General features: G+C 34.2%; 1 protein-coding gene across 1 annotated transcript in view; it reads left to right on the top strand.

The window, feature by feature from the left end:
- PRMT3 (protein arginine methyltransferase 3) overlaps nucleotides 1-25,321 on the top strand; it is a 146,587-nt gene that overhangs the window by 43,106 nt on the left and 78,160 nt on the right. Inside the window, exon 10 of the mRNA XM_040495627.1 lies at nucleotides 5,946-6,045. Coding sequence (XP_040351561.1) covers nucleotides 5,946-6,045 — 100 coding nt within the window. The remainder of the gene's footprint in view (nucleotides 1-5,945; nucleotides 6,046-25,321) is intronic.

The following is a 25,321-nucleotide window of genomic DNA, read 5'->3' as shown; positions in this document are numbered from 1 at the left end:
CACCCAGGCGCCCCTCTGTAGTGTTCTAAAGCAAGCGTTGGCTTGCTTTTTCTGTAAATGGCCAAATAGTAAATATTTTAAACTTTGTGGGACATCTGTGGTCTTTGTCACTTGTGCTGCTGATGCTTCCTCTTTCTTTACAGTGCTTAAGCCCGCAGACTACACAAAAATGGTCATAGGCTAGAGAAAAAGGCCATAATTTTCCAATCCTTGTTCTAAAAATCCAGTTAAAAGAGACCATTAGACCAGATAAAAAGTAAGACCCATCTGTTTTTTGTCTTCAAAAAAAATCCAGTCTAAATATAAAAATACCATAGGCTGAAAGTAAAAGAATGGAGAAAGATATGTTACGAAAACACAAAATCATTTAAAAAGTTGAAGTGAATATATAAATATCATACAAAGGAAACATTATCAGGAATAAAGAAGGATATTTCATAATTAGAAAGGAATCAAATAATCAAGAATATATAATAATACTAAACCTATAATCATCTAATAAAGTCTTTAGAATACAGGAAGCAAAAACAGAAATTAAAGGGGAAGTAGACAAGTTTAGAATCATGCTAGGAGATATCAATACTTTTCTGTCAATAATTGGTAAAACAAGTTAGATACAAAATTAATAGCAGTATGGAAGACCTAATTGACATTTATATAACACTTTATCCAAAAATAGCACTTTTTAAGTGTACATAGAATATTCATCAAGATAGATTACTTGTAGGACAATAAAAGAAGTCTCAGTAAGTTGAAAAATATTTAAACCTTACAGACAGAGCTTCTGAGCTTACTGGAATTAAATTATAAATCCATAACAAAGATATCTGGTATATTCCAAAATATTCAGCAAATAACATACTTCTGAGTAACCCATGGTTGAAAGAAGAAATAACAAGGGAAAGATTTTAGAAAATATTTTGAACTGAACTAAAAGCACAGTGTATCAAAATTTGTGGTAAACATCTAATGCCATACTCAGAAGGAAATCTAAAGTTTTTTTTTTAATATGAAATTTACTATCAAATTGGTTTCCATACAACACCCAGTGCTCATCCCAACAGGTGCCCTCCTCAGTGCCCATCACTGACTTTCCTCTCCCTCCCACCCCCCCATCAACCCTCAGTTTATTCTCAGTTTTTAAGAGTCTCTTATGGTTTTAAATGCTTATGTTGGGAAACAAACAAACATTTAAAATCCATGACCCATTGCTTGGGTGGCTCTGTTTGTTAACTGGCCGACTTCAGGTCAGGTCATGATCTAGTGGTCTGTGAGTTCGAGCCCCACGTGGGGCTCTGTGCTGACCGCTCAGAGCCTGGAACCTGCTTCCGATTCTGTGTCTCCCTCTTTCCCTGTCGCTTCCCTGCTTCTCTCTCTCTCTCTCTCAAAAATAATAAACATTAAAAATATATAAATAAATAAAATCCATGACCCAAGCTTCCATCTTAAGATATGGTAGAGGAGCACCTGGGTGGCTCGGTTGAGTGTCTGACTCTTGATTTCAGCGTAGGTCATGATCCCAGGATTATGGGATCAAGCCCTGCGTCAGGGTCTGCACTGAGCATGGAGTCTGCTTAAGATTTTCTCTTCCTCTGCCTTTCTCCCCTGCTCATGCACACTCTTGTGCTGTCCCTGTCTCTCTCTCTCTCAAATAAAAAAAAACTTAAAATTTTTGAAAAGATATGGTAGAGAAAAAGAAAAGTTAAATGTACCTGAGAAAAAAGGTAAAGAACAGAAATCAGTGCAGTACAAAACAATAGAGAAAATTAATGAATATAAAGTTAATTTAAAAAAGAATTGATAAACTTTTAACTAGAATTAACAAGAAAAGGGAAGATACAAATTACCAATATTAGGATTGAAGGGGAAATCTCTACAGATCCTATAGATAAAAAGAATAATAGAGGAATATTATGAACACCTTTATGCCAATAAATATGACAGTTTAAAATGGAGAAATTGTCTGAAAAATGAAAGTTATCAAAATTGATTAAAGAAAAACTAGAAATTCTGAATATCTCTAGATCTAGTAAAGAAAATGAGTTGGTAGTTATAATCCTTCCCACAAATTAAACTCCAGTCTCAAATAACAAACATAACATTTAATGAAGAAGTAATACTAAACTGTTAGAAGTGGACAGAATCTTTTGCAACATATTTTATAAGGCTGGCATCACAGTGATACTAAAGCTGAACAGAGTTTCCAAGAAAAGTAAACCACAGACAGTTTGAACATAGATGGAAACATTTTTTAATTGAAAAAGCTAATATACAATATTACATTAGTTTCAGGTGGACAACTTAGTGATTTATATACATTATAAAATAATCACATTAGACATTTATATACATTACAAAATAATCACCATGGTAAGTCTAGGAGGTGGAAATATTTTAAATAAAAAAATTAGCAAATGGAATCTAGTAATATATAAATAGGATAATAAGCTATGACCAAGTGAAGTTAATCCTAGAAAGGCAAGATAGGCATAATATTTGAAAATTAGTATAATTTATCATATTAACAGAAAAGAAAAGAAAACTATAGAATCATCTTAATAGATGCAGAAAAACTATTTGTCAGAATTTGAAAATCATTCATAAGGAAAACTCAGCAAACTAGGAAAGAAGGGAGCTTTCTCACCTGGTAAAGATAAGTAGTGTCATATTTAATAATAGTTAATGAATGTTTTCCCCCTATAATTGGAAGCAAAACAAGGGATGTCCACTCCCACCACTTCTATTCACTGTTGTCTTAGGGAATCTAATAAGTGCAATAAACCAAGAAAGGGAAATAAAAGATGTGAAGGAAGTAAAACTGTCACTACTTCCAGATGACATGATCGTGTACATGTAAAGTCCTAAGAAATCTATAAAATAAATCACTATATTGCACACCTGAAACTAATATAATACTGTGTTAACTATAAAAAGAAATGAGTAAAATATTTTTTTTAAAGATATCTATAAAATATCCATTAAAACTGCTAAAACTAAAACCTTTATCACAGTCATGGGATTTAAGGTCAAAACATGAAAATTAATTATACTTCTTTTTATTAGTAGCCACAAGCAACTAGAAATTGAAACTTAAAAAATATACGCTGTTTAGAATACAACCAAAATCATCAAACATGTAGGGATAAATTTAACAAAGTATGTCTAAGATATCAACACTGAAAAGTACATTACATTACCAAGAGCTGATGCTAAAATTTATATAGAAGCGCAAATGACCCAGAATAGCCAAAAGAATTTTCTTAAGGAAGAATAAAGTTGAAAGATGTACACTGTCAGATTTTATTACTTAATGAAAAGCTATAGTAATCAAGAAAGTGTTCTATTGGCATAAGGATGCTTATCTAAATGGTGGGGCGGAATTGAAAGTCCAGAAATAAACCTACCCATATATGGTTAATTGATTTTTGACAAGGATACCAAAATAATCCTATGGGTTAGTGATACTTTTTCTTCAAGAAAGTTGAAACTATCCCTTGTGAGAGATTTCCAACACCATATCAATAGGTATTGATATGGGGAAAAAATGAAAATGATAGCATATGGAAAAATTAACTCAAACGGAAACAAAAATGTTAAAAGAAAATACAGGTGAAAAGATTTGGTGAAGGCAAAAATGAACCACAAAAGAAAAAAAAATGGTTAATTGGTCATCATCAAAATAAAAAACAAGCTCTTCAAAATATGCCATTAAAAAATGAAAAAGCCTGGGGCGTCTGGGTGGCTCAGTCAGTTAAGCGCCAACTTCGGTTCAGGTCATGATCTCCCCGTTCATGAGTTTGAGCCTCCATTGGGCTCTGTGCTAACAGCACAGAGCCTGGAGCCTGTTTCGGATCCTCTGACTCCTCTCTCGCTCTCTGCCCCTCCCCCGCTCACACGCACTCTCTCTCTCTCAAAAATAAAACATAAAATTTTTTAAAAAAAATGAAAAAGCCACAGTATGTTAGAAATTATTCACTATGAATATATCTCACAGAGTTTTTATGTAGAATATGTCAAGAACTCTTAAAATTAAATAATAAGAATACAGCAGATCCAATTTTTTAAATGGGCAAAAAATTGGAACAACAGGTGATGTGGGAATATGGCCAATAAGCACATGAAAAAAATGCTTGGTCATTAGAAAAATGCAGTTGGTAACCATGAGATCTCATCACACAGATAAAATCTAAAAGCTTAATAATACTAAGTGCTGACAAGGATGTGACACAGTAAGAATGTACATATATATTGCTGGTGGAATTTAAAAATTTATATGTACTTTGTAAAACAGATTGACAGTTTCTTTAAAAGCTACATAGACACTTTCATTTGATGGAACAATTTTACTTGTACACAATGTTTATGGTAGCATTATTCATTATAGCCCAAAGCTGGAAATAATCCAGAGTTCCATCCACGTGTGGATAAACAAAATTGTTTTATCCATGCAGTGAAATACTACTTAGCAACAATAAAGAATGAACTACTGATATACACAAAAGTATGCATGAATCTAAGAAGTATGTTTATTGAAAGAAACCAGACATAGAAAGGTACATTTGCTATGATTCCATTTATATGAGACTCTACAAAACACAAATGTAATATGTAGTGAAAGAAAGAAAATCAGTGGTTGCTTCTTCAGGATGATTTTCTGGGAAGGGGGTGCTAATGAATATTTTTGAGGAGATAGAAATATTCTATATATTGATGATAGTGATCGTTCAAGTATCTATGTTTTAAAATTCAACAAAATTTACCCTTAAAATGAATGCATTTAATTTTATGTAAATATGTCAATGAGTTTGAGGAAAGACCCTATCCTTTGTTAGCAGAAAAAAATCCTTTGTAATTGAGATGTACATCCTCTGAGGATTGAGAGCTTATTTATTTAACTAGATAACAACTTTGTAGTTTGCTTTTAGCTTTTTAAAATAATCTCCTTAACTCTGTTGTTTATTTCAAATTGCAAAAGGAGGATGAAAAATATATGCTAGTCTTAGATCGAGCATATAAAAATACCTAATGAATATCACTCGACAAGGTTAAATAATTTAAGATTGTAGTAGATATTCAGGTTTTATGCAGCATATATTTTGAGAAAATATGTGCTGAGGATGTATGTGCTGCTTTCACAAATCCTTGATTCTCATAATAGGCTATGAAGTAGAGCAAGTATCATCCTCTTTTACACATGAGCACACAGGCTTAGGGAGATTATGATATAATTTGGTGAAGATCGCTTAGTGCTTGCTTCGGCAGCACATATACTAAAATTGGTGAAGACCACTTAGCTGACAATTACTAGAGGATCTGGAGTTCAGAGAAAGAGCTTTTGGCTCCTAGTTCTTTCTCCACTGTGACACACTACTTGCCTTTATTTTATTTTATTTTATTTTTCAACGTTTATTTATTTTTTTTTGGGACAGAGAGAGATAGAGCATGAATGGGGGAGGGGCAGAGAGAGAGGGAGACACAGAATCTGAAGACGGCTCCAGGTTATGAGCTGTCAGCACAGAGCCTGACACAGGACTCAAACTCACGGACCGTGAGATCGTGACCTGGCTGAAGTCGGACGCTTAACCGACTGCGCCACCCAGGCGCCCCTTGCCTTTAAAATATACTTTTGTCGTCTGGTTTATACGTCTCTCTCCTCCCCTCCCTTAAAAAAAACACAGTAATTTTATTGACATGTCTTCTTGATAAAATTCAAATTTCCTTTCAGGCTATAGTTTTAAATATTTGTTCAGAGTATTGCCATATTAATCAAAAACATTCTTGGACATTCATGTAGTGATCAAAAGTAATTCTAATGCCCAGGGAATAACCAAACTTTGAATATGAAACAAAGTTTGAATACGAATAGTTGCCAAGAAATTATGTAATTTGACTAGTTTTCTGAATCTATTTAATGTACTAATTTAATTCATTGTGATAATTTTCAGACTAAATAAACTTGAAGATACTGTTATACTAATTAAAGGAAAGATTGAAGAAGTTTGCCTTCCTGTAGAAAAAGTGGATGTTATTATATCTGAGTGGATGGTAAGTGTTTGCAGAAAAAACTACTTTTATTGGTTTTAAAAAAAAGAAAACAGGGAGGAAGTAGTTTTTCTGCATTAAATTCTGTTTGACAACTGGCAGAGTGGTGGGATTATTTTAAAAACAGCTACAATCTTTTTATGGTAGTTTATTCTGATACGGCACTTGTTTACTGACCATTCATAATCTTTTTAAAAAGAGAAAATTAGCTTCTTTACTTGTAAAATCATTATAAAGAATTATTGTTTTTCTACTTTCTAAATTTGTAACGACGTGATATGTTTGCTAAAAAGCCTCTGAGGACTAGTAATAACTTACTCGTGCTGTTTCGTCAAAATTAACAGGATGTTGCCACTATTGCTGTCATACTGAATGTGCTTTCTTATGTCTGGTCATGTAATCAGTGTTCTTTATCACAAAAAATAGAACTTATTAGCATTATTAAGATAATAATATCAAGATACGTCATATAGCTTTAGAATTTGCTTTTGAAATTGTAAGTTAAGCACAGAATGTTTATTTTTAAAGGTATATAAAGTGAAACTAATGGTATTTAACAGATGATTTGACTTGTTGATATGCCAATTTGATGAAGACAAGTTAGTATTTATAGATAAAGATTTCCTAACCATTTGGAGAGGTTTTAAGACTTAAAAATTATATGATACATATATTTTCACTAAATCAATTTATCTAAAAATTTTGAAAAGAATTCATTTTGATTTATAATTATGTATAAATTTTGAATAAACAGTAACAATTATAGCAATATTTTAGCAGGAATTTCAGGGAGCTTTTGAAATGTGCAGATTTAATGTATTAGTAAATTTCACTCGAGTCAGTGATGGTCACTGTTGTTGGTAGTTACTCTTTTGTACATGAAAAAGTATATTAATTTTTTTATCCTAGCATTGGCTTTTAATAATTCTTTTTTTTTTTTTTTAAGATTTATTTATTTTTGAGAGACAGAGACAGAGCATGAGCAGAGGAGGGGCAGAGAGAGAGGGAGACACAGAATCTGGAAGCAGTCTTCAGGCTCCAAGTTGTCAGCACCGAGCTGGGCTCGACACAGGGCTCGAACTCACGAATCGTGAGATCATGACCTGAGCCAAAGTTGGACACTTAACCCACTGAGCCACCTAGACGCCCCGGCTTTTAATAATTCTTAATCATAGTGTCTTATAGTAAAGAATTTGTATCAACACTGATTTTTTTAATGAATAAAAAGGTATGGATTTAGTTCATATAATTAAAAATCCAAGGTGTGCTAGGGCTTGGATGGCTCAGTGGGTTAAGTGTCCAACTCTTGATTTCTGCTCATATCTTGATCAAGCCCTTGAAGGTGCTCTGCACTGAATGTGGAGCCTACTTAAGATCCTCTCCCTCTGCCCCTTCCCCACTCGTGCTTGCTTTCTCTCTCTCTTTCTTTCTCTCTCTCAAATAAATTAAATCTCAAGGTATAGAATACAAAAATATTTTAAAAAATAAATAAAAACCCAGCATCTCTTTAAGGATAACAAAAAGGTTCTTTGGAGAAAGCACATTAGAGACAGTTACACAGCAATAATTTAAAATACTGTATACTAAATGTTGGCTGACATCCTTATTTTTCTAAGGACCATTTTATTTTTCTTAGAAAATGCATCTCTTAAATTATTCTAAATTAGGCTATAAACAAACTAAAAGACAGACTTTACGAAAATTCTTGTCCCCTCAGTTGAACATTTTTTATATATCTGGCTATAACTATTTGAATAATTCTTGCCCTACCTAGCAGAATTTTAGTTATAGATACTGATATTCTAGGGATTTTCATTTTAAAATCTGAAAAGATGATCTAGAAATATTAATATTCAGTTGAAATCTTAGAGCCTGTTGGCATAATAACAAAAAATTGGCTTGACTGAGTGAACTTATAAGATCGTCACATTTACAATATGAATTTTATTGAAAAGGTATACTGGTCTTGAACTTGTTTGCCCTCAGATGCATTTTACACTCTTCTCTTGCTTGCTTCTGTACTGAATGAGGGCTAACGCTGCAGGGCACAGTTTCTAGGCTTCAGGGACAGCTATCTTCCACAGGGTTTGCGAAACATGGAAGATTTCAGAAAGGGAGAAACCAGGGCATTTCTCTGCTTCTGTTTGCCTCTAGTTATATTGCTGACAGAAGCTATTTCTCTTGTGACTTCAATTCCCGCTGGACAGGTATGTCATAATCCCAGTGTCCACTGTGTGACTCACCCTGGACTCAGCACTGCTTCTTCCTTCCATCTCTCTAGCCTAGGAGTGTTAGTTATTTCCTGGTGTCATTGATGTCCAGTTGTCTCACTTCCTTCTTGATGACTTCGTTTGTGTAACCAACTTCCTGCGTTAATTTTTCTCTATTTTCATAGCCTGTGGTTTCTGCTCTCCTAGACTCTAATTGATGTAAAGGGTACCTTTCATTTTGGAAGATTGGTCAGGTGTAATCTCTTTGTGTTTGTAACACAAATAATACTCAGTCAATAGAACCTAAAATGTAAGCCAGTTGTTTGGGACCACTTGCTTTCAGAAGCCCTTCACTCAGGGAAGTAAATCGGTGTATTCAGGAAATGTTAATTAAGTAAGAACTTACCTTACTCCTCTTCACAAAGGTGTAACTTGAGTTTGCATTATCTTACCGTCTACCCTCCTTTTAAGCATCAGTGGAACTGAAGTCTAGCAGATTGTGTTAATTGCATTGGGTGGAGCATTAGACACTAATTTATGGCAGTTATTCTAAGGCAATCAACTTTGGACGGCCTTATTTCTCTAGTGAGATTTGCATTAAGCTTTTTAAGTAGGCTTGTGCTGGAAAGTTTTGAGACAACTTTGTGGATTGGCAATATCATTTATAGTACCTTCTAAATCCTGTAAACTCCCTCCTAACTTGGGTACTTCTAATAGGATTTCTGAGTTGAGTAGCTGGAAAATTCCAAGTATGTAATGAAACAAGGAGCGGGTATGCTTTCTAAAATATCCAACATTTTTCACATATTCCTACTTGGGCTGAAATGAGGGGCAAATGGTAAATGGCTGACTATTTTAAATGCATTTTAAAGCCACATTTTCATGAACCAGCATTTTAAAATTAAAATATACTGCATAGAATCCTGTCTTTGATTTTTTTTTCTTACATATAGTGGTAAGGATGCAAAAATCTAGAAAAAAACACAATTTTGAGCCACAGCTTACATTTTTTTGTCCATTTTTAAAAGTATTTTCAACAAGGATGGACAAAAAAGGAATATACCCTACATAGTTGGGCACAGATGTTTAATGGACTTGTAATGCAGTATGGCACCGTAGGCATCCTGTATTGCAGAGATGTCCATCTGTTCTCTTCTCCTGTGGTCCACTAAGTATTCCATGTTAATCTAGATATGCTTTTTGTCTACAGCTATTCATGAACTTTGCCTTTATTTTGGAAGATGTTCTTAGTTAAGACTGTAATTTTAAAAGCCAGGTCATTGCCGTTGGCATATTATTTAATAAACTATCACTTGCCTCTTATGTTTATGAATTTCCAGATTTAGGCTTCCCTTGAATTTTACATTTTCATTTTTATTGAATGGGATTTCTATTTGATAAAATTATTAGTTAAATAACTGATATTAAGTAAATATCATTTAAATCAGTTTAATCTCTACAAAATGTTAATATTTATTCCTATGAGTATCTCTTTTCATTTTTCATGTTTTACTGTACCTATAGAGCCATTCATTGTGACATCTTATTTCTGACTGCCTAATAAAACTGTTCAAAGTGGGGTGCCTGGATGGCTCACTCATTTAAGCGTCTGACTTCAGCTCAGGTCATGATCTCACTGTTGGTGAGCTCGACCCCCACATCAGCTCTCTGCTGTCAGCACGGAGCCCGCTTTGGATCATCACTTTCCCTCTCTCTCTGCCCCACGCCCACATGCTTGCTCTCTGTCTCTCTGTCTCTCAAAAATAAACTTAAAAAAAAAAAAAACCCAGAAACTATTCAAAGTAAACATCTCCAATTCTGTGCTACAAACCAGTTAAGCCCGATTGACTCATTTGGTGTTGCTGTTTTCCATCTATGTTTTCATTATGACCTCCTTAGGAATACATAGATAAGATCCTCACATCATATGGTACTGTTGCCTATGATGATTCTTGTTTGCACCTTTGTTTTTTTCTGTCATCAGGATTATCAGCAGAATTACACATTAGGTGAACTTTATATTTCATTGTCATGATCATTCATGACATACATTCAAATTGTCTGAAGTCCCTTGTAATGTTTCCATCTAGGCCTGCTTTTCACAGAAGCTACCTAAAATTTCTACTTCTTGGATTTGTCCTTGAAATTTAAAGAATTAACTTCCCTCCCTTCACCAGCATGAGTGTATCTGTGTAGTATGCATTCCCAAACCTACACCCATGTGATGGGATATCTTTTATTCATATTTAATACTCTTTATAGTTGATGAATAGCGTTTCAGGATATCATTTAGAAAACATGGCTGTGATTTGGCTTATCAACCATCTTAAACTGACCATGAAGCCTGTCACAGGTCACATTTTAAACTGGTGGATGTTGGGGCGCCTGGGTGGCGCAGTCGGTTAAGCGTCCGACTTCAGCCAGGTCACGATCTCGCGGTCCGTGAGTTCGAGCCCCGCGTCAGGCTCTGGGCTGATGGCTCAGAGCCTGGAGCCTGTTTCCGATTGAAAAAAAAAAAATTAAAAAAAAATAATAAAAAATAAACTGGTGGATGTTGAGATGTTTTTGTTGACTTTAGTCTGACAGTGAAGCCATGCTATTTCAGCCAACTGCCATGAGGATAGGTAGCCTTTCCTGATCTGTTTTTAACAACACAAATTTTCACTTATACAGGTGCACTTTTGCCTTTCTGCTTTTGGCAAGAAATATGCTTATGACCCAAATTTAAGAATTTTTAAAAACTCTTATATTTTTCTTCTTTTACATATATTACTCTGAAAACTTTAAGCTAACTAAATTTTACAAATTTAGTATGTATTGTTTACTTACTAAAAATATTTTTTGGGGGTGCCTGGGTGGCTCCATTGATAAAGCATCCAGCTTCAGCTCAGGTCCTGATCTCTTGGTAAGTGGGTTAGAGCCCCCATGTCAGGCTCTGTGCTGACAGCTCAGAACCTGGAGCCTGCTTCAGATTCTGTGTCTCCCTGTCTCTCTCTCTCTGCCCTTCCCCTGCTCGTTCTCTGTCTCTCAAATATAAATAAATGTTAAAAAATTTTTTTCTAAAATAATTTCAAATGTTCAGTGGTTCAAGATAAGAAATATACTTCCTCCCTAACTCTATACCACTTAAACATTTTCTTCTTGCATTTTTTTGTTCCTTTATTGTTCCATTAGAGAAAAAGACACCTTTTCACTGCAGGATTTGTGGTACTTAAAAAAAATTAATAAAAATAAAAATGAATAATAAAAATATCACCAAATTAAAAAAAAATGACAAAGTTACATAAAATGGACTCTTCAAAATGTTCTTTTGATGACAGAGATTATTGTTGTTTTAATGTCTTTTATTTCTCTTTCTTGTTTTTAAATGTTCATTTATTTTTGAGAGACAGAGTGCATGAGAGGGGAGGCGCAGAGAGAGAATGAGACAGATAACCTGAAGCATTCTTCACACGGGCAGTGCAAAGTGCAATATGGGGCTCAAACCCATGAACTGTGAGATCATGACCTGAGCCAAAGTCAGACGCTCAACTGACTGAGCCCCTATTTCTATTATCGTGTTTTTGTTAGTGTATTTCTAGCAGAAACAGTTTGTCCCTTAATGGAAGATAATGATGATTAATGAGAACAAAATACGTGTTAGCAAATTGTCTTATTTTTCTTAATGTGTTGTATCTTCCCTGTCTGGCAGACTCTTAGTAGTTCTTTTAAGACTCATCTCAGACACCACCCCCATGAGGCTTTCTGATTTGTTCTTTGATCACGTATCTCTCTCTCTTTTATTCTTTTCAGCTTTTCTTTTTCTAATATTTGGCATTTGAAGCCAATATTTCTTTTTTATATATATACTTTTTTTCATTTTATTTATTTGAGAGAAAGTGTGAGTGTGAATGGCGGAGAGAGGCAGAGGGAGAGAGAGAGAAAGAATCCTAAGCAGGCTTAACGCTCAGTGCAGAGCCTGAGGTGCGGAGCTCTATCTCCTGATCCTGGGATCATTACTTGAGCCGAAATCAAGTCAGAAGCTCAACTGACTGAACCACCCAGGCGCCCCAAGGCCAGTATTTGTAAGTACTGATTTAGCTGAATCCCACATTCAAGTGATTTCTAAAAATAGTTCTGACTATTACTTTTTTCTTGAATTATTATTCTTCATGCTATTATTAAAGAAGAAACACACTAGTACTATCATATTTGAGAGATAATTTACCATTAGAAAAATAAAGGCATTGGTACTTTTGCCCTCCACATAAGTTGACTAAGTGCTCTAAGGAACCCTTATTACAGAACCAATAAGCCCTGAAGAGCAAACATTTTGTATTTTTTTTTCCTTATGGATATTAGTTTTGGTGTTATTTCCTCTTTTCTTGTTCAGTTCTATGTGACTACTGTGTTTTAGAAGAGAATGAACACACTTTTCTTATTAAATAAGCATTAAGCGAGAATGTGATGCACATCACGGGCAATTGCTAAGAGATTGCAGAGACAGAGATCTCATCTTGTATATATCCATGAAGATACAACTAATGCATTACAGGCATGTTCCCAAGATAAAAAATAATAAATACTTTGACTATTTCAATTGCTAGTTTTTTCTATTCCATTTTGTATTCAGAGGGAAATTCTGGAGTGCAATTTTATATAAGAATTTCAGAGGGAGTACATAATTCAAATACTTAATAATGTTTAAGAACAATGTGTGGGGGCGCCTGGGTGGCGCAGTCGGTTAAGCGTCCGACTTCAGCCAGGTCACGATCTCACGGTCCGTGAGTTCGAGCCCCGCGTCGGGCTCTGGGCTGATGGCTCAGAGCCTGGAGCCTGCTTCTGATTCTGTGTCTCCCTCTCTCTCTGCCCCTCCCCCGTTCATGCTCTGTCTCTCTCTGTCCCAAAAATAAATAAACGTTAAAAAAAAAAGTTTTAATTAAAAAAAAAAAAAGAACAATGTGTGCATGGCTCATTTTGGCATTTTCAGCCAATTTCTTTTGCCTGTGTTTCTCTTGGGGCTTTTTATCTTTTTATTATTTTTTGAAAAGAGTTCCTTATTTATTCTAGTTGCCAATTTGTTAGAGCTCTTCTCCTGTCTTCTGCCTCTCCTGGTTTCTGGGCATATATTAGAATTTTACTCTATCTCCTTTGAAGTTAGATGTGGCCCTGTGAATTACCTTGGACAGTGAAAGTCATATACAGACAGAATGTTTAACAGCCAGTACACAATTTGCCACATCCCCTTTCTTTGCATCAGTGATTGTGGAAGCATTTATTAATATGAACCTTCTGTCAGCCTGACTCCTGGGTAATTATAATAAGCAATGACTCTTGTCAGCCTGTGATGTAAGAAATAAATCTTTTTTTGTTTTAAGTGATAATTTGGATATTGTTTGTGAATGTAGGATAACCTAGCTTGTCTTGATAATTGTCTGTCACTTGTTTGTTAGCAGCATGTGGCTTGTCATTGCACTATTTTTTTGATGTGATTTGATGAATAGACATTCTTAACATTTAATGTGTTGTCAGAATTCTTTTATCATTTGAGTTTTTGTATCTTATTTAATAAATCTTTCTAGGATTGCTATCACACATTTATTAGACTTCTCTATCTTCTATACCTCTTACACGACTTTGCATTTTCTATTGTTTTGACTTTTGGGGTTGCATTCCAGATAACTTCTTCAGTTCAGTCTACCAATTCACTAATTTTTTCTGAAACTCTTTCTAATTATCAATTAAACTCATCTATTGAGTTTTCAAAATTTCAATTAATCTTTTTTCACTTGTAGGAATTCTCTTAGGGTCTCAAAATTTTGCTTGCTTGTTATGATCTTCAAGCCACTTTTAAGCTCATGAATCATAAACAGTAGCAGAGAGTTTGCACATCTGCTTTTGCTGATTGTTGTTTCTACTAGCCTTTATTCATGGTGCTTAGAACTTGTTTATTTGAGTGTTTAGTACTGTTTGATATTCTGCTATATATTGTTCTAAGGCTTTTATTTTATCTGTGAAAAATTCTTTGATGCTTGGGTTTTACCCCAAATGATTTGTATTTGTTTTTGCTTTGTACCTGGGACATATACATATGCAGACCACTGTTACTTACTGTTTTTGATTTTTAAAAACACTTTATTAGGGATATTTTCCAATGTGAAAAATTTAGAATGAATGTTTCAGTGAACAATTGTACCTATCACCCTGCCTCAACAATCATCAGTGTTTGTAATTTTTGTTTTATTTATCTTTGCACTATTATATATATTTTTTGCTATCTTTAACTGATAAGTACTTATAAAAGTGTGTGCTTATTATGCCTTTATTCATTATATTACTGAACCTAACAAAATTACCAATGTAGCCACAATTCCATATTATAAAAATATTCTTTAAAAATTTTTTTTAACATTTATTTATTTTTGAGAGACAGAAACAGAGTGTGAGCAGGAGAGGGGCAGAGAGAGAGGGAGACACAGAATCCAAAGCAAGCTCCAGGCTCTGAGCTGTCAGCACAGAGCCCGATGCAGGGCTCGAACCCACAAACCATGAGATCATGACCTGAGCTGAAGTTGGATGCCTAACTAACTGAGCCACCCAGGCACCCCTTAAAAATATTCTTAATATTCAGTCTGTTCACATTTCCCTGATTGTTGCATGAATTTTATATATATTTTTACTTTTGATTTGTTTGAATCAGGATCTGAGTTCTGTGTACATGTTGAATTTGATTAATTTGTTTCATAAATCTTTTTGATTAAACTTTTTGTTTTGAGATAATTGTAGGTTATCACATGCAGTGGTAAGAAATAATACAGAGAGATGCCTTGTACTATTTACCCAGTTTCTCTCAATGATAACATCTTAACTATGGTGAAGCAGCACAACCAGAATATTGATTTTGATACCATTTAGATACAGAGCAGTTTCGTTGGTACAAGGAACCCTCCTGTTATCCTTTTATGGCCATACACACTTCCCTCTTCCCGTCCCCAGCCTTGACCTCTATCAACCACCAATCTGTTCTCAATTTCTATAATTTTGTCATTTCAAGAATGAAATGGAATCATATAGGATGTGACCTTTTTGGATTGGCTTTTTTCACTTAGCTTAATTCCCTGGAGATTCATCCAAATTATTGTACATATCAATAGTCTCCCTAGTTTCTGAGTAGTATTCCATGGTATGGATATACCAGAGTATTTTAACCACTTAACTTTTGAAGAATATCCAGTTTGGGGCTATTACAAATAAAGCTGTATGAACATTTGTGTATATAATTTTATGTAAACATAAGTTTTCATTTCTCTCATACGCTCAAGAGTACAATAGCTAGTCATATGGTAATTGCATATTTAATTCCATACGAAACTGCCAAACTGTTTTCTGGAGGGGCTGTACCATTTTATTTTTATTTATTTATTTTTTCCAACGTTTATTTATTTTTTTGGGGACAGAGAGAGACAGAGCATGAACGGGGGAGGGGCAGAGAGAGAGGGAGACACAGAATCGGAAACAGGCTCCAGGCTCTGAACCATCAGCCCAGAGCCCGACGCGGGGCTCGAACTCACGGACCGCGAGATTGTGACCTGGCTGAAGTCGGACGCTTAACCGACTGCGCCACCCAGGCGCCCCGGGGCTGTACCATTTTATATTCTTACCACCAATATGACTGTTCCAGTGGCAACATCCATCTACATTCTTGCCAACATTGTATATTGTCACTGTTTTTTGTTGAAGCTATTCTGATAGGTATGTAGTGATATCTCATGTGATTTTAATTTGCATTTCCCTAATGGCTAATGATGTTAAACATCTTGTCATATACATATTTGCCTTGTGTATCTTTTATTCAGTAAAATATCTATTTGTGTCTTTTGCTCATTTTCTAATTGGATTGTTGATTTACTGCCAAGTTTGATAGTTCTTTTTTGTGAGTTCTTTATTCGATATGTGGTTTGCAAATATTTTTTCCAGTCTTTAGCCAGTCCCCTAACAAGGCCTTTCACAGAACAGAAATTTTTCATTTTGGTGAAGTCGGTGTTTATTCATTTGTATTTTATGGATCATGCTTTTGGTATCAAGTCTAAAATCTATAGTCTATAGGTTCACCTCTTCTTTTTTTCTTGCCGTTTTTTGAAGACACTGGGTCTGTTGTCCTGTAGAGTTTTCCATATTCTAGATTTTGATGATTGCATCCTCATGGTGTCGTTTAACATGTTTTTCTATCCCTTGTATTTCTTGTAAACCATAAATACGAGGAGGTCTAGAAATGGATTAACAAATTAAAGTTGTGTGTGTGTGTTTTCTAGAATACTTCATGGAGGGTGGTGGTAGTTTGTTTCTATTTGCATTGAATCAAGGGACTCTTAATGTCTCTTTCTATTATATTAAGGTTGATAAGTGGCTTTTGGAGTTGTCAGCCTAATCTATTCATTATAAACCTACCTAATGGTTTTAGAAGCCAATGAAAATGATTTCTTGGATTCATTATTTCATTAAAAGTTGCAAAATTTTGATATTTTATATGTATCATTTGTTCTCCATGTGTTAGCTGAAATTATTCCTTAAGTATATTCTCTCATCAAATATTTGGTTATGAACTATAGTTTATATAGGAAAATTAGGATAAATTCTCAATCTTTTCTATTTACCATTTTCAGATTAATGAACTGTCATTGGAATGTCATTGCTTGTGTGTGTCTTTTAGTGGACAGATATAGCTATTTTTTAATATAAAAAATATGAGTTTATACTGATTTTTCCAATTTAAGATTATAGAATTTTTACTTGAAGTTTTTAGTTTTATAGTTGTATTTTTTTCCATGCAGAAAATCTTGATTCCTAAGATAATTCTAATTATTTATTTGCTTTATTATGGTTTCACAAATTTTACACCAACTTTACTACTAAACAGTAAGGCTTCTAAATGCAGTTGAAGGTCTTTTATATTTTGTTCTAGAATACATCTCATGAGAAATGTCCAATCTAAATATTGTATTTGAAAGTCATTTGAAGGAATTACTTTCACTGGTTATGTAACTAACTTGACATACAACCAGACTTATTTATTTCCTTTTTCTCCAATTTGGGGAATTGCTTTTTCCTTTGTTTAGTTTAATTGTTATGTTTTAATTATGAGGAAATTATGTGGTTCCATTTCTTTTGTCCCTAAGTGAATAGATAACCTTTTTAAAGCTTTTAACTTATTTTTAAAAATAGTAGCTATGTATCTATTTATATTTTTACCCTTATGTCTTATATGCAAAAGATAGCATACTTTATACATTGTTTTATATATATACATATATATATATGTACATACATATATATATACACACACACACTTTAATGTAATTTTCTTTAATAAAAATGCTAGTTAATATTTTAGTTGCAATTTTTAAAGTTGACTATCCAGTTATAATTAAAGATTTTTTTCATCTGGCATGGGGATTAGGAACACTTTTAAAAATCAGTATGCATTGGGGTGCCTGGCTGGCTCAGTCGGTACAGCAACTCTTGATCTCGGGGTTGTGAGTTCAAGCCCCATGTTAGGTGTAGAGATTACTTTAAAATAATTTTTTTTAATAAAAATTAATATGGATATTCTACCCTTATCCTGGGAAACCAATTCTGTAACTCTGGAGTAAGGGGGAGACCCACGTGTGCATATGGAAAGATCTTGAGATGATTCAGTTTTGCTTTTGATATACTTGCTTATTGGACCATTTGCTGTAATTTGAAGAAAAGAACCAATTTAACTGTCTTTTGTTCATTAAATGAGAGTGCCATCTAGTGGGAGAAAGACTTTTAAACTGATAAAAAGTTTTTCAAACTTTAGAAGAGAATGCATAAAGAATTATTACAACTATATGTTGTAAGGTATGAGAAGAGGCAGGAAGTAATCCTGCAGGGGAGTAGCAAGCACATAATAGTTGCTTAATAAATGGTAGTGGGGATGGGAATGCAAGCTGGTGCAACCTCTCTGGAAAACGGTATGGAGGTTCCTCAGAAAACTAAAAACAGAACATCCTATGACCCAACAACTGCACTACTAGGCATTTATCCACGGGATACACGTGTGCTGTTTCGAAGGAACACATGCACCCCCATGTTTATAGCAGCACTATCAACAATAGCCAAAGTATGGAAAGAGCCCAAATGTCCATCAAAGGATGAATGTATAAAGAAGAAGTGGTATATACACACACACACACACACACACACACACACACACACACATACACACACACAATGGAGTATTACTCGGCAATCAAAAAGAATGAAATCTTGGCCATTTGCAACTACGTGGATGGAACTGGAGGGTATTATGCTAAGTGAAATTAGAGAAAGATGAAAATCATTATGACTTCACTCATATGAGGACATTAAGAGACAAAACAGATGAACATAAGGGAAGGGAAACAAAAAAAAACAACAGGGAGGGGGACAAAACAGAAGAGACTCATAAATATGGAGAACAAACTGAGGGTTACTGGAGGGGTTGTGGGAGGGGGGATGGGCTAAATAGATAAGGGACACTAAGGAATCTACTCCTGAAATCATTGTCGCACTATATGCTAACTAATTTGGATGTAAATTTTAAAAAATAAAAAATTAAATTAAAAAATAAATGAATAAATGGTAGTGGGGAGCCTGGGTGGCTCAGTTGGTTAAGCGTCCGACTTCGACTCAGGTCATGATCTCATGGCTTGTGGGTTCGAGCCCCAGCATCAGGCTCTGTGCTGACAGCTCAAGCCTGGAGCCTGCTTCAGATTCTGTGTCTCTGTCTCTGCCCCTTCCCTGCTTATGCTCTGTCTCTCTCTCTCTCTCTCTCAAAAATAAATAAACATTAAAAAAAATTTTTAAATAAATGGTAGCTACTAGAATTATTCCTCTTGTATGGAAGATAGTGATCAGGTAAAATAATGAAATAGCTGCTCTGACAAATTATTTGTTATATACATGTAAAATTTTATTATTTATTTTTGACTAATAATACATACAAGTTCCAAATTTCATCTTGTCTTTACCACTCAGGACCTACACGGAATCCCCCAACAAAATTTGTTACCAGTTTCTAGTGTATGCTTCCTGAGACATTATAATAAGTTATAAAATGTGTATTTCTGGCACACTCATTCCGTGAACAAATATTGTGTGGCTTCTATGTGCCCGGCACTGTTCTAGGTAGGATAAAACAGTGAACAAAATACCTGACAAACCCCACCCTTAAATTTAGGGTAGGGTAAGCATATTTTGCATATTGTTCTACACTTTGCTTTTTTCATCTCTTAAATAAATTTCCCATTATGACTGTTGTAGCTTTATCCCATGATTTTTTTATTCAACTCAAAATATTACCCAGGGATCTCTGCTTTGATCAATGAATTATTTCAAAGTATGTTGTGTAATTTCTAAGTGTTTGGCAGTTTTTTTAAGGTATCTTTCTTTTACTCATTTATGATTTAATTTGGTTGATATCAAAGGACATACTGTGTATTTTATCATTCCATTAAATTTGTTCAGACTTGCTTTATGGCCCAGAATATGGTCTAATTTTGTTGAATGTTCCACATTAATTTGAGTGAATGTGGATTCTGCTGTCATTGAATGGACTGTGACATAATTGTCAATTGGATCAAGTTGGTTGATAGTATGATTCACGTCTTTTAAATGCTTATTACTATTTTAAGTCTACTTGTTCTGTTAACTATTAAAAGAATAATACAATTTTTACCTGTACTTCAGGAGTTGTTTCTCTTTTCACTTGTTTCAGTTTTTGCTTCAGATATTTTTATGTGGTTTTGGGGTACATATACATTAGAATTGTTATGTATTGTTGATAAGGTTTGGCTTCTTTATAATTATGAAGTATTGTTCTTTGTCCCTGATAATATTCTTGGTCTTTTAATTTACTTTAGCATTTTTCTAATTAATTGTGTACTATTCCAGACGTGTTCTAAGCATTTATAAAAAGATTTGAGTATGTGTTCCTTTTGCTTTCTCCCAGACTATTGCATGTTATGTAACTAGGCATGTAAATCTTTCTTTTAATAAGTTGTGAAATCTAACATACACAGAAGATTCGCTAAGCTTACAGTGTAAGAAATAGTTATGTAATGAACACCTGTATAATCACCAGTCAGATCCAAATATAGAAAGCAGCTGCCAAGTATCTTTTCACCTTTCTTTAGATATCTTTATATTCTAATTTCATCTTCAAATGTCTTTCTTATATATTTTTTCAAATGTCTTTTCAGTATCTTTTTATCTTTTAATTATATCTGTTACAACTTCTTTCCTACCCCAGAGAGGTTACCACTCACCTGACCTCTATGGTGATCATTTCCTTGCTTTTCTTTACATTTTTGCCACTTTCATCAATATTGCCAGTATGCATAATTTGTTCATTTTCATTTCCATATATTCTCCTGTGTGAATATACAACAGTGTGTTTATTATTCTGAAGTTGGTGGGTACTGGATCATTTCCATTTCTTTTACAATGACGAATAATAATGTTATAGTATACTTGTACATGTATGATTTTACAGTCGAGTGTGCTTTTTTAGAAGTAGAATTGCTAGGGGCACCTGGGTGGCTCGGTTGGTTAAACGTCCGACTTTGGCTCAGGTCATGATCTCACGGTTCGTGGGTTCGAGCCCCATGTCAGGGTCTGTGCTGACAGCTCAGAGCCTGGAGCCTGCTTCCAATTCTCTGTCTCCCTCTCTTTCTACCCCTCCCCACTTGTGCTCTGTCTGTCTCTGCTTCTCAAAAATGAATAAACTTTAAAAAAAAATTTTTTTTTAAGTAGAATTGCTAGATAACAGGGTGCACTGCTCTTCTGCATTATTAGATAATGCCAAACTTTTCCAAAGTAGTAAAATTTTTCCTTATTACTCCATATACTTGTCAACACTGAACATTGTATGACTTCATAATTCTTGCCGCTCTGTTATCAGTAGTAGTTTCTCATTGTGTTTGAATTACTAATGAAGTTCATCATTACCATATGTACCATCTCTACATATGATTATTGACTATTTGGACTTCCTATTTTGTGAAGAAATTGTGTATAATTCTTTTGTCCATTTTCCTTTGAATTGCCTGTGTTTTTCTTAATGATTAGTTTTCTTTGTGGCAGGCAAAGGGGTTGTGTGTGTGTGTGTTTGATATCTTTTCAAACTCGGATTTGCCTTTTAATTCTTTTTATGTTTTTTGATGAACACAGGTTCTGAATTTTAATCTAGTCAAACTTATTGTCTTTTTCTTTATAGTTAGTTCTCTCCCCCACCCCACTCCAGAATATGAAAATATTGTCTACGAACTTTATCTCTTTTTTATCCACATATAAGTCTTTAATTCAGTTACACAGTTGTGAGGATAAAAATTGTCAGTCTTTCTGGAGGCAGCTTGATGATACGGATCAAAATCTTTTTTTTTTTTTAACGTTTATTTTTGAGAGAAAGAAAGAGAGAGTGGGGGAGGGGTAGAGAGAGAAGGAGACAGAGGATCTGAAGTGGGCTCCGAGCTGACCGCAGAGAGCCCGACACAGAGTTTGAAGTGAGATCATGACCTGAGCTGGAGTCAAATGTTTAACCAACTGAGCCACCCAGGCACCCTGATACAGATCAGAACCTAAATGTGCCTGCCCTTTAATCCAGAAATTTTGCTCTAAGAAATTTCTTAGCTAGACACATAAAACATCAGAAGATATCTGTGTGTGTGCACGTGCATGTGTGCATACATGTTCAAACATTATTTTTCCTACCCATTCTATAGTAACTTAATGTAAAGGATACAGATATTCTTGTTGCTTAGTATCAACAGCTACCTTTTATTTGCCAAGTGTGTAAGCATAATATCTCTCTCAGTGATTTTAGAGCTGTCAGTAAGGAAAGTACCTTACCCAAAATGATTTTATACATAATTTTTTAAATCTCATATAATTTCATTATCACATTTGTGATAAATTCATTAGCATTAGCACATTTTAAATTAAAAGAGTCAAGGGATAGACTGGGGAATCATTGAAAAAACTTCACAGTTCAGGTATTCAGTGTGTAAGACTATTATGAATGTAACAGTGAAATAAATAGAAGTTACATCATATCTTGTAAAAACTTAAGTTTGGCACATTTTTAGCAGAGAGCACTGTAGATTAGGAGAAAATACTTATCTAATTACTTTTTTTGATATTTCTAGAGCCATGGTTCTCAGTGGTGAGGGGTGTCCAGTTTTACCCACCTGGGGATATTTTGGCAATGAGAAATGTCTGGAAACATCTTAAGTTTTTACAACGGGAGGTTTGGGAGGGAGAGAGACAGGAGGGGAGTGCCAGTGGTTTTGGTAGGTAGGAGCCAGGGGTACTGCCAAACGTCATACAATGGACAGGATTGCATCTACAATAAAGTATTATCTGGCCCAAAATCTGTCAACAGTGCCAAGGTTGAGAACCCTTGCTTTAAAGTTCTCATATCTATGCATTGATAGTAACTCAATCTCTAAACGACATTATATTATAAAGCCCACCTGACCTAGTATGGGACATAAGAGAAAATTTTCCTTAAAAGGTGGCATCATTAATACATTTTGTCACATGAATATACAATAGACACTTCTTTACCAGCCTGTGTTTAGTTCATCAAATTAATGATGTTCTGAATTCTTTTTTTGTATAAGGTGCTAAATTCCATGCCTAACTGAACACTTAAAGCTGATAAATTACCTTTTATTGTGCTGCTCTTGTTTTGCTCCTATTAGTTGTATTACATGTTTACCAAGAGCTTATTGTGTTTGTTTCCCTGCTTCTTTATGTAATATCAGTTAATATTAACTATATCAGTTAATATAAGGTTTTGAACAAGATTTTAAAAAATATTCCTGTTGAATAAAGTAGTAACAAATCAGTTGTGAAAGACTAGAAGCAGGAAGGTGGGAGTCACTGTATTCAGAGATTCTCCACTTGCCAAGTACTCTTAGATTATTTTTTCTATTTTAAAATAGCCAAAACTGGAGATTACTTACAATCCATTATGAATATGGTTTATGCAAGGAAGATTGTGAAGATTCTAATTCAGATTCACCCTCAAAGAGTATTAATAAACAAAACTATATATGTATTTGTATTTTTTTTCTTAAAAGTACTGTTTTCAATTAACAACAAACTAATAGTCCCAGTACCATTGATAACAACTCTGTCTACAGTAAACTTAATAGAATTGAGAGTAGTATTGGAAAAAGATGTCATAAATATTTATTATGCTTCAGAAATATACTAAAAATTGGGGTTTAGATTTGATAGCCATACTTGTTAGAAGTAATCTTGTACTTTTATCTTTAGATAAAATCAATTATTGAGTATTTGTCACTTGACTTCCTAGATTAACTCTTCATTTTATTTGTGATCTCTCCTGCCTCTTTTTTTTTTAATAAGTTAATTCTGCCTAGGAGTATATCTGTAATTCAGTTACTTGCATGAAAAAAAAAATTAGAGAAGACCTTAGACTGAAGGTATCACGTTCTTTTACCATTAATTATCCAAGATATGAGCAAGCATTTTAAAAATAAGAATCCCATTTCATTGAACAGTGTTAATATCTTAGACCCAGATTTAATCCTGTGTGTTCCTTTTGTAGTAATTAATTTTTGAAGTGTAAATGCAAATTTTAATTTTAAAAAGTAAATGTCAGTTTGGAAAGAAGAGTGCCCCATGAGCATCATGGGAGAAAATATTGGGTATAATTCTCTTCCAGATGGCACCCCTACAGGTGAGGCAGCAGCCTGTGAAATTACAGTCTGAATTACACTGCAGATGAGCCAGGCATTTGGAGCAGCGCCTTCTGATATCAGTAATAAATGACTTGGTTCAGAACCAAGGACAGTTCCCAGGAAATTAAAGGCTATTCTATCACATAGGGAGCCTATAGTAGAATGAAGTTTAGCAAAGTGGAAAGATGAGGGAAAAGTCAACGGTTAGCAATACATATATGAATCTTTTCATCTGCTAATATTTTAAGCTAAATGTATTTTTCTCATAGACATCATGTATCGGTTCTACATATATTCTAATGTTTGCATTGATTTTCCAAACATAATTTTCATAATGGACAGTGGCTAAGAGCCAGTTGCCAACCAAGTTATCACTTTGAAATATTATAAATCATATATCTATTATAAATTCTAATCTTGTTTAATATGCTCTATGGGAAATTTTTCATTTCAAAACACTTGAGTCCTTGTAAATACTAAATCTTATTTTCAATTAGGTAAATCAATTTAAGAAGCAACATAGAATAGTTATACAGAACATACTCTGCAGTTAGACCAAGGTTCAAATTCTGGCTCATTCAGATGTTTCTGTAACTATTAACTTTTTTTTTTTTTAAGTTACTCAACATTGTAAGCCTTATCAGTTAAATGGAAATAACAATAAAATGTGCTTTAGGGAAGAATTAAATAAGTTAATCCTTATAAAGATACTTAATACAATAAAAATCACTAACTATCACTACTATTACTATTTGAGAAATTTAATTTGAAAGCAAAACAGCATTTTAAAATAACCAGTTTTATTTTGTACCAGAAAAATAGCAAAAAGCAGATAGTTTCATTTTAACAAATATAATGATGTATGATATTAGTAACTCTGATTCTTTTATTCATTCAAAAATTCCTTACTGAGTTACTTCTGTCTACCAGCCACATTTGTAGCCTTAGTAATATAACTTCAAACAATATAGATAGAGGCGCCTGGGTGGCTCAGTTGGTTAAGCGTCTGACTTCGGCTCAGGTCATGTTCTCACAGTTCATGAGTTCAAGCCCTGCATTGGGCTCTATGCTGACAGCTGGAGCCTGGAGCCTGCTTCAGATTCTGTGCCTCCTTCTCTCTCCCTGCCCCGCTCACTCTCGGTTTCTCTCTCTCAAAAATAAAAATAGATAGATAGATAGATAGATAGATAGATAGAGTTCTTGCACCTCTTGGAGCTTACATTTTAATTTTAGTCAGAAGTTAAACACAAAAATACACAACATTTTAATTCATGAGTGCCACAAAGAAATACCAAGTAGGGTAAAGAGATAGAGCTC

Source organism: Herpailurus yagouaroundi, unplaced genomic scaffold (assembly GCF_014898765.1).
Source record: "Herpailurus yagouaroundi ecotype Mexico unplaced genomic scaffold, PumYag 187, whole genome shotgun sequence".
Lineage (NCBI taxonomy): Eukaryota > Metazoa > Chordata > Mammalia > Carnivora > Felidae > Herpailurus > Herpailurus yagouaroundi.
Note: the sequence above shows the minus strand (reverse complement) of the source record. Positions and strands in the feature narration are given on the sequence as shown.